Below are 9,546 nucleotides of genomic sequence, written 5' to 3'. Positions count from 1 at the left end.
ACCCAAAGTGCATTTAGGAACAGAAAAATCCTCTCTCAGAATCACTGCCAGAAACTTACAGTAAGAGAGAATCAAAGGGTAGTGTAAAACAATATTTCTGATAAAGTAGGGCTCATTCGGATGGACTGGTTTATTTTACATAATTTTCAACAATTACTTAAGATCATATTCTGTTCCAGAACACAGATCTCCCTCCTCCAATATTCTAAGTGATTTTCATATCCCAGGCACAGATTTCCTGATATAAGTACTCATTTTCAGGAGCAACCACAGCAATTTTCTGTCCAGAAAAAAAACCATACAGATTTGCCAGTGCGTTCAAGACGTAACTAAAATACTCAGGTGGGACTTTTCCCAGTGACTTTGTGGGCCCGTAGAGCTAAAGAAAATTTCTGCAACAATTTTCTTGGAGGAGAAAGCCATCATTTTCTTTCCTTATTATGCATTTCAAATTACAGTTTCTAGCCATATTGTTTAGCACACTAGTTTTAAAGCCCCTTACGAAAGAATACTGGAGTTTATATTTAAGCTATCAGATTTATGATTCAGCAGCCTCTTTATCTTAGGATGGGGCAGGCAGACTGAAAGAGAATGTGTCCTATGACCTGAAGTCGCTGTTCCTTCTATCACACTATGCCTATGGTTCCTCTGAAGCATTTGAAAAGTTCTACCTGATTTATAACTGCTATGGCTTAAAATGCTATTAACAGTACTGGATGGAAAGTTCAGCTTCCTCTTTTCAGAAACGTATCTGCTTTATTCCGTGAAAGTAAACGTAACATGCTGCACATACAGTTTTCCAATCAAATTGCATAGTTGAGACAAATTCATTTGTGCTTTGTAGCAGAACTCACAGTAGGTGTTCATATCTAAAAACTTTGATTTGGAAATGCCAAGTCCTGGGCAAGCTCACCTTTGTTTGGAGTGTTAGTTAATGATATGCACCGCCATTCCCCTTCCCATGATTTTGCTGACCGTGTACCTCAGCCTATACCGTAGGGGAGCACGAGCTTTAAATGAACACAACGGAAATGGGAACAGATCGAGCTGAACGTCTCCTCGTTGGAGAGAAGCGGGGAAAGGCTCTCAGTCTTGTTGAGGTATCCAGCCCTCAATGAATAGCGGCTGTGTATACTGAGTTTTGTTGGTTTGAGGATTGTGTCAGTAGAGGTTAAAAAAAGAAAGAAAGAAAAGAAGGCACAGTTGTTTCTCAAGTCGCCATTTTCAAGTCAACCAACACAACTAAATTCTTCCATTTTCAAGCTTCAGGAGGCCGGCTCCAAGGCAGCGGGGCGCTCTTCGGGCCCCGGGTCCGCAGACGAACTTATTGCTTCTGGGAAGGGCCCCGCGTAGGTCTGTGCTGCGCACTGGATCCCCTTTTGCAGACCAGTCTCTTCGTGGAATTCTCCCTGGGTGCTGAAAGCTGGGCAAGATCTAGTCCGGGCGTTGTCGGGGTGTCCCACTCTCTCACTCACGGTGCTCAGGGGGAATTCTCTCCACCTCCGCCTCTGCAGTCCATCCTCCTTATATTTTATGGAGTACCAGGCCAGAAAAATAAAAACAAACCCAACGAATTTGAGGCCGGCAGCCAAACCAAAATACACAAAACGAAACGATGTCACGTTGTACTCCCAGCAAGAACCCTGCACACCACATTCCTGTTGCCAGAGCATGCAGGTGGTGTCAATGACTGCTCCAAAGTAGATTGGAGTAGGAATGTATGCTAGAGGGGTGGAGAAGAAGAAAATACGACGACTTAGCACATCTTACGAGGGAGAACAGATTTGTAAATTAGCAACGTACTTGTGTGCTCTAAAACCAGTTGAGGGGGAGGGATTTTCTTGTGTTACCAGATTTTTTTTAAGACACATCATATTTTATCACAATATATTTATCATTAAAGCATTCACTATATGATAAACACTTAAAAGTCGCCACCCAGAATGCGCTGTTGATTCTTAGGATCAAATCAACATGTTGTACCCTTTAAATAGATACAATTTTATTTGTCAAGTATACCTCAATAAAGCTGAAAAAAGGGGTATTGCTAAAAATACAATTAGAGAATCCTTTTAATCTTAAAAATTGGATTTTGTCATTAAGTATTCAACAGGCTATACTAGAACCCTTTATTACCCACCAAAATTCAATACACTTAGTTCTTGGCTTTCGTCCTTGGATGCAGGAAGAGTACGAGAAAAGCAGCATCTCCTATGAGTCAGAAACCACATAAAATGGCAACTTTGTAAAAGCACTTATAAATCTAAGAAATTATATATATAAAGGAACTTTATTATGGCATAAATTTCGTCTTTGAAGTTTATGAAACATCTGAGATGAATAGTAGCTTCGTTGTCTGGGCTATGACATAGACATTTCCTTAATCCAATGAGAAAAAAAAGTCTACCTAGTACACGGACTCCTGTATCACATGCTACTCCCTTTACCAAAATGTTCCTGCCATCATATTCTCACTGCATTTTGGATCTACCTCCATTTTCTTAACTATCACATAGTATTTTAAATGTTTACAAATTTGTCACTCCATAAGCTTCTTCAAGGCAGGGGCCATGCCTTTTATTCTTTGCATCCCAAAGACCTCAATAAAAATTTACAGAAGATAGCAATGGGAGGGAGGAGGGAAGAAGGCATAAAAGAGAGAAAGGAGGAAGGGAGCCAGGAAGACAGAAAGGAAGGCAGAGGGGATAGGCGGGCTGATAACCTGGGAAGCTGTGAGTGACACATTTTAAATAAGTTGTTTTTATTTAAAATAAAGTCTGTTGGTTTAATTTTAATATTGTTAAAGTTTTTTAAACTCTTTTTCTGCTTCAGAATTTGGGGGGAAATGAAAATTGGCTTGTTGGCCCAACTAGACTTTTTCACAATCCATAGAAGTTAAAATAAAGTTGAATTAAATAATAAATGCCTGAAATGTTCTCCCTCCACTTATTCTTGATGCTGTGGCATACATCTGTTGACTCACCTTTACCTCCAAATCATATCAAATGACCCCAACTCCACCGCATCAGAGAGGGGCAAAGCAAAAAGAAGAAATTATCTTTTTCTGGCCAGGCATTGTGGCTCACATCTGTAATCCCAGAACTTTGGGAGGCCAAAGCGGGTGGATCACCTGAGGTCAAGAGCTCAAGACCAGCCTGGCCAACATGGTGAAACCCCATCTCTACTAAAAAAAAAAAAAAAAAAAAAAAGAAAATGCAAAAATTAGCCAGGCATGGTGGCAAGTGCCTGCAATCCCAGTTACTTGGGAGGCTGAGGCAGGAGAAACACTTGAACCCTAGTGGCAGAGGTTGCAGAGAACTGAGACTGTGCCACTGCCCTCCAGCCTGGGCAACAGAGCAAGACTCTATCTCAAAAAAAAATACATATATATATACATATATATTTCTTTTCTTATTCAATTACCCCTTTGGTTAACAAATCTCCTTATTTCTAAACCTTATTTCTAAATAATACTGTTTAACTTTTAACAAGATCTATAAGACAGACTTTTTTTTTTTTTTTTTTTTTTCAGACAGAGTTTTGCTCTTGTTGCCCAGGCTGGAGTACAGTGGCTCCATCTCGGCTCACTGCAACCTCCGCCTCCCAGATTCAAGCAATTCCCCTGCCTCAGCCTCCTGAGTAGTTGGGATTACAGGCAGGCACCACCACACCCAGCTAATTTCTTTGTATTTTCAGTAGAGATGGGGTTTCATCATGTTGGCCAGGCTGGTCTCGAACTCCTGACCTCAGGTGATCCACTCACCTCAGCCTCCCAAAGTGCGGGGATTAAAGCATGAGCCACTGCACCCGGCCTAAGGCAGACTTTTTCACTATATCTAAGTGTGTCAGGATTTCCTTTAAACAGCATGTTTTTTTAAAAATGATAGCCTCAAAGTCTTATTAGTACCAAAAAAAACAAGCCACTCATTAAACGGAACTAGAAGCATTTTCCTCCTGGGGCTTATTGAAAATGCTCATTCTTGGACTGGGCCATCAACCACAACATATGACAAATGGAGAATGCCAGGGGATTAATGCTTCAGGGGGTCAGAAGATGCCCTTTTTAAACATTACCTCTTCAAAACTGAAATAAGAAATTTGAATCAAAAAACAATTTTTTTGTCTTGTAGACAATGACACTGATTACTGAGGAGAAAATAACAGCTGAAGAAAATGACAGACTGCCACTTAAGAAAAAGACATTATATAAGGAAAAATAAGCTTGATGACAAAGACGTCAATTAATAATACATTGAAATTGATCAAAGGAATGTTGTATGTTACATGCTTATTTCCCGTTGTCTCAAGAACTCACAGAGGGATGTGGTGTTTGTAAAAACAAGACCTATGTTCCACCTGCACAAATGTACTCTGTGGTTTATCACATGGACACAGCACTACTGAGCTTCTCTTGTTGATAAGTAAATGCTTATAAGGCAGTCCCTGTATGTCACTTGGGAGACCTTTCTTTTCCTTTTTAAAGTTTTTTCTTTTTCTCAGGAAACTTGATAGGTATATTCTTTGTTTAGTCCAATACAATTACTATAAAGAAGTGAGGAATTGAAAACTTCACAAATAAAGACCAATTTCTACTGCTTTCATAGTAAAATGGCATAAAGGGGTCAAAATGCTAGGATTACAAATCCTTGACAAATTGCTTGATTTCCTATTTGTTGCTGTGCAAAACTCTGGCGAATTTTGTCCAAGTTTATGTTCATAATGAAAAAGAAACTAACCTAACTTTGGTTTTGTTTTGCTTCATCAAGCAACAGAACCTGTCAGCTTCTAGTTCAAATCAGAAAACAAGGAAGTTGTACCCTCACCACTAACCTGTAAAATCTTACTCATGGTAATAAATGATGTGACTTGCCATTTTTAAAGGACAGTGAAAATTTGCCATCTGCAAAGAGGAACTAAGAGGCACACTTGGAAATTCAGGGACGTACCAAGTGTTCGCAACAAAACAAACTGCATTCCCAGCGCAAAAGGTCTCTCCTCATCTTCTACGGACCTACGGTGAAGGGAAAGAAGGAAATGTTTTTTAAATAGTAGCCCCAAGAAAATGAATGTCAAATCAAGTCGGCTTTGTGCAGAGCCAGGGACTAAAGAGATGCCATGCCAAAATATTTAACTCACTATTATTTACTAACAATAGCCACACAAGACTGCTGATGGCTAAATCCCTGAATAAAGGTCTTCCCAATGTAGACATCAAAGAAACTCTGACTAACTCTAATTGTTTCTACATAAATACTGGTAGAGGGTTAAAGGCTTTTGGCTGAAGAAGCTGAAATGCCTCTAACTGAGCTTCCAAAATCAGATCCATTTTTTTTTAATTATAGAATTTCATCCTAAATACTGCGCGGTGTTTTTGTTTTTGTTTTTTGCCTGTGTGCCTGCATCTTCCAGAGTGGTAGATGTGTACATTGAAAATTACTCCAGTAATTCTTCCAAAACAGGAAGAAAGAAAAGAATAAAAGTATATTCAAAAAATGTATAGGAAACAAGTCAAATATCAGAGGAAGCATAAGCCCTCCAACCACATCTTTTTTTCTTTTTTAAAAACTTACACTCCAGCCGGGCGCGGTGGCTCACGCTTGTAATCCCAGCACTTTGGGAGGCCAAGGCGGGCGGATCACGAGGTCAGGAGATCGAGACCACGGTGAAACCCCGTCTCTACTAAAAATACAAAAAATTAGCCGGGCGTGGTGGCGGGCGCCTGTAGTCCCAGCTACTCGGAGAGGCTGAGGCAGGAGAATGGCGTGAACCCGGGAGGCGGAGCTTGCAGTGAGCCGAGATTGCGCCACTGCACTCCAGCCTGGGCGACAGAGCGAGACTCCGTCCCAAAAAAAAAAAAGTAGCCTATGGGTTATTTAACATCTCTTGAGGAATTAAAGTGCAAAGAATAAGATTATTTGAGTAAATTTGTGAATGATTCATATGTGTTTTTAAACGCTGCAGTACCTTATCCTCTCCATCGCATACCCATGAGGGTATGGTATATAATGGGAACTTTCCCAAGACCAGTGCCTTTGTCACCTTTTCCCCAATTTCTTTATTTCTCATAGCAATTTGCAAAGTGCTGCACACAGGTTGTTATTCCATAAATATCTGCTGCTGGAAGAACTGAGTAAACAAACCAGTGGGCCTTTCATGCGCTACTATCTGGCTGTCAAGGAACAGCTTTGCTGGGAAATGCCTGATTCAGCACCAAGTGGGAAGGAAGCCAGAATATGTCTGGTGCAGCCCACTGCCCTTGCTAAGCAATGACATCTCAGCAGGTGCTTCCTGCAAGGTGCCCAGCATTGTGGCATCTGAGGCGCCTGGAGGAAGAGTAAGAACTGACTCCCTTTCTTCACTCCTTCCCTGCACTGCACCCCCTAATCCTCCTGAAGCTGCCCAGACCCATGGGTGTGCTCTTGTGGCTTCACCACGCTGCCCAGTTCCTTTGTCCACTGCAGTCCTTACTGCAAATATCAACACACCGATGTGAATGTATCAGTGTGGCAGGCCTCCATAACAACTGTTTCAGTACAGACTGAGCGTTTAAGTTAAATATTAAAAGCCAGTGCCCTTATACAAATGCTGGAATGTAACAAAAGTCCACCAAGAGTTTTGCCTAGGTCTTTCCTGGGCCTTAAAGCACGACAAAATAATGAACGAATTCTTAACAGGATCCATTTAGGATTAAACAAGTTTTACTGGGGGTCTTAAAAAACTCCCTAGGCCTCCATAAACAAGTTTACTGGGGGTCTGAAGGAACTCCCCAAACCTCCGTGATTTAGCAGGAGACAAGATAAGGGTAATCACCCCAGCACCTGGACCCATTTAGATTAAGTAAACTTACTGAGGCTCCAGAAGAAGGTCTTCAAGATTCAGACCTTAGTTATAAATTAAAAGAAATTAATCACTTATGTCTTTAGACAAATGCACACTTACACATAGACAGATAGCTTAGAATGTATATAAGCTCTAATAAACTTTGTAATTTTGAGTAGGTCTGGTGTTTACTTCCAGGCCTTCTCCCTGTAACTGGTTACAGAAATAAAACCTCTCTTCCTCCCCTGTTCATCTGTATCTCGTTATTACAGTGCAAAAAATAGCAGCCCGACCCTCATTTTGCTCTAGGAACACCAGTGCCAACATTTTTAATAGGACAAAAGTAGCTTCCATGTCCTCTTATAAACAAAAAGTCCAAACAAGATATGGCAAAGAAAGCACAGCCTGAAAAACTGAAAAAAAAAAAAAAAAAAAAGAGAGAGAGAAATCACATTCCCCAATATGCCCTTTTCTTGACTCAGCTCCAAAATTTTATATGATAGTAAAATTAATGAACTCAGCATTTCAAATTGCAGGCCCAGCATAAATCACCACTGATCCTGAAGGTAGTAACTATCTATAAGGTTGAAGATAATAGCCTTTGCTGTATGCACGATTTAGCAACTTTCTCAAATTACTTCCTGCCCTCCTCTGGGGTCCAGCTTCTCATAGCTGACAGAGTGATGACTTTCAACTCCTGAAGTTGAACCTCGTAGGGCAGAGACTTCAGGAATCAAAAACATCAATGACGTTTCCTTATACAGTAAGAATATAACCCAACTGAATAAAGAACTTTCCAAAGTATGAAACGTTACAACCTTCCTTTCCCTTCCCAACAGGGAAAAATCCCTCCTAAGTTCACCAGGCAAATATCTGAGCGCCCTCCTGCACATGCTAATTTTGCTTTGCCCTCTGATTTACCACATAAGCCCCTTGTCCTGGATTATGTGCTCTGGAAATTATAAGTACAGAACCCACCCCAGAAGTTGAATGCTGTTCTCACCTGAGTGTTACTATGATAGCTGATGGTTGGGCACATGCTGTGATGAAGGTGACTATGAAAAGAAAAACTAAGAATGGGATAAGGGTATTGCAGGTCCGTTTACATTTCCCAGACACAGCATAGCCGTTCTCATTGAGATAAGTCTTGACAATAACCACACGGAGCTGACTGCGCTGTCCCACGGTGGGCGGAGTGATCACTTGTCGACTTTGGACACAGGTGCATTCTGTATAATTCCGTATCTAAGTGAGCAAAATAAAGATGAGTTGTGTGCCCCTCAAAAGCTAACTGCGGCATAAGAATATTAAGACAAAGTTAAGTAAAAGTACTCTAAAATAGCTCGAATATTTTTTCAAACAAAATATTTCATTGAAAGTAGCTTCCTCGTTGGTAACAGTAAGGATCTCAAGTGCGTGTCTAACAGAATCAAAGTCTGCTGGTCAAAATTGCTTAAACCTAAGCTTTTCTAAGAAGCTTTCAACATTCAATACCATTCACATTCCGCAGGCTCATTTTTGTCATCATTATATTCTGCCTCCATTTCTGTTAACTCTTGGGCTTTCCAATTAGAGAAGCCCCTCAAAAAACAGAACCAAACCTTATTTTTCTTTGTGCTCACAGAGCACCTAGCACAACTCTGGGCACACAGTGGGCCCTAAAGTAAATATCTATTAAATGCAGAGAATTTATAATGCAATCGTGATGACTTTAGCACCAATAATAGCGAACATCTCATTGGTGTTCCCTTTTCTTTTCTTTTTCAACTTTTATTTTAGCTGCAGGGAGTACATGTGCAGGTTTGTTACATGGGTCTATTGTGTGATGCTGAGGTTTGGTGAACAGATGATCCCATCACCCAAGTCGTGAGCATAGTTTCCAACAGGTAGTTTTTCACACCTCCCTCCCCATCTCCCCCCTCTAGTAGTCTCCTGTGTCTATTGTTTCCATTTTTGTGTCCATGAGTACCCAATGTTTAGCTCCCACTTATAAGTGAGAACATGTGATATTTGGTTTTCTGTTCCTGCATTAATTCACTTAGGATAATGGCCTCCAGCTGCATCCATGCTGCTGCCAAGGTCATGATTTTATTCTTTTTTATGGCTGTGTAGTACTCCATGGTGTATATTATCACATTTTCTTTATCGAATTCATCACTGATGAGCACCTAGCTTGATTCCATGTCTTTACTATTGTGAACAGTGCTGCGATGAACATACAAGTGCATGTGTCTTTCTGGTAGAACAATTTGTTTTCTTTTGGATACATACCCAGGAATGAGATTGCTGGGTTGAGTGGTTGTTTTAAGTTCTTTGAGAAATCTCCAAACTGCTTTCCGCGGTGTCTAAGTTAATGTACATTCTGGTGCTTCCATTTTTAAACATCTTTGAAGTCCCTTTAGTTAGCTGGTGCCCTACACCCTATAGAAGAGCAACCAGCTCCATGGATGTAACTTGGCTACTACAGCCCCCACCCAGTACTGCTCCTGGGCTCTGACAGAGTCAGACTAAATGGACATCGGCTGGCCTTCATTGCAACCTTTGAATACTTGAAGCAGTCATGAGAAAAAGTATGACGATGGGGCACTGTTTGGCTGTCATGCTCAAAAGACTGCTGGCATATTTTAAAGGATGAACACTCACTCTCAAGGAAGGACTTAGCCACCAAGAGAACAGATCTCACCCTTTCAACATGGCAACACAGTGGAGTTCACCAATTATATAATG

The 9,546-nt window shown here is 40.8% G+C and overlaps 1 protein-coding gene across 2 annotated transcripts in view; it reads right to left on the bottom strand.

The window, feature by feature from the left end:
• Nucleotides 1–730: 730 nt before the first annotated feature.
• The window catches only part of SLCO5A1 (solute carrier organic anion transporter family member 5A1), a 155,690-nt gene continuing 146,874 nt past the window's right edge, over nt 731–9,546 (bottom strand). Inside the window, exons 8-10 of one of the 2 annotated variants that reach the window (XM_055299282.1) lie at nt 7,823–8,064; nt 4,947–5,011; nt 731–1,723 (exon numbers count right to left, since the gene is read on the bottom strand). In XM_055299282.1, the coding sequence (XP_055155257.1) occupies nt 1,266–1,723; nt 4,947–5,011; nt 7,823–8,064 (765 nt within the window). In that variant the 3' untranslated portion in view covers nt 731–1,265. The remainder of the gene's footprint in view (nt 1,724–4,946; nt 5,012–7,822; nt 8,065–9,546) is intronic. The other variant, XM_055299283.1, reaches the window with a different exon arrangement.

This window comes from Symphalangus syndactylus, chromosome 11 (assembly GCF_028878055.3).
Source record: "Symphalangus syndactylus isolate Jambi chromosome 11, NHGRI_mSymSyn1-v2.1_pri, whole genome shotgun sequence".
Taxonomy (NCBI): Eukaryota; Metazoa; Chordata; class Mammalia; order Primates; family Hylobatidae; genus Symphalangus; species Symphalangus syndactylus.
The sequence above is the reverse complement of the archived record's forward strand: the minus strand, read 5'-3'. Positions and strand labels throughout refer to the sequence as shown.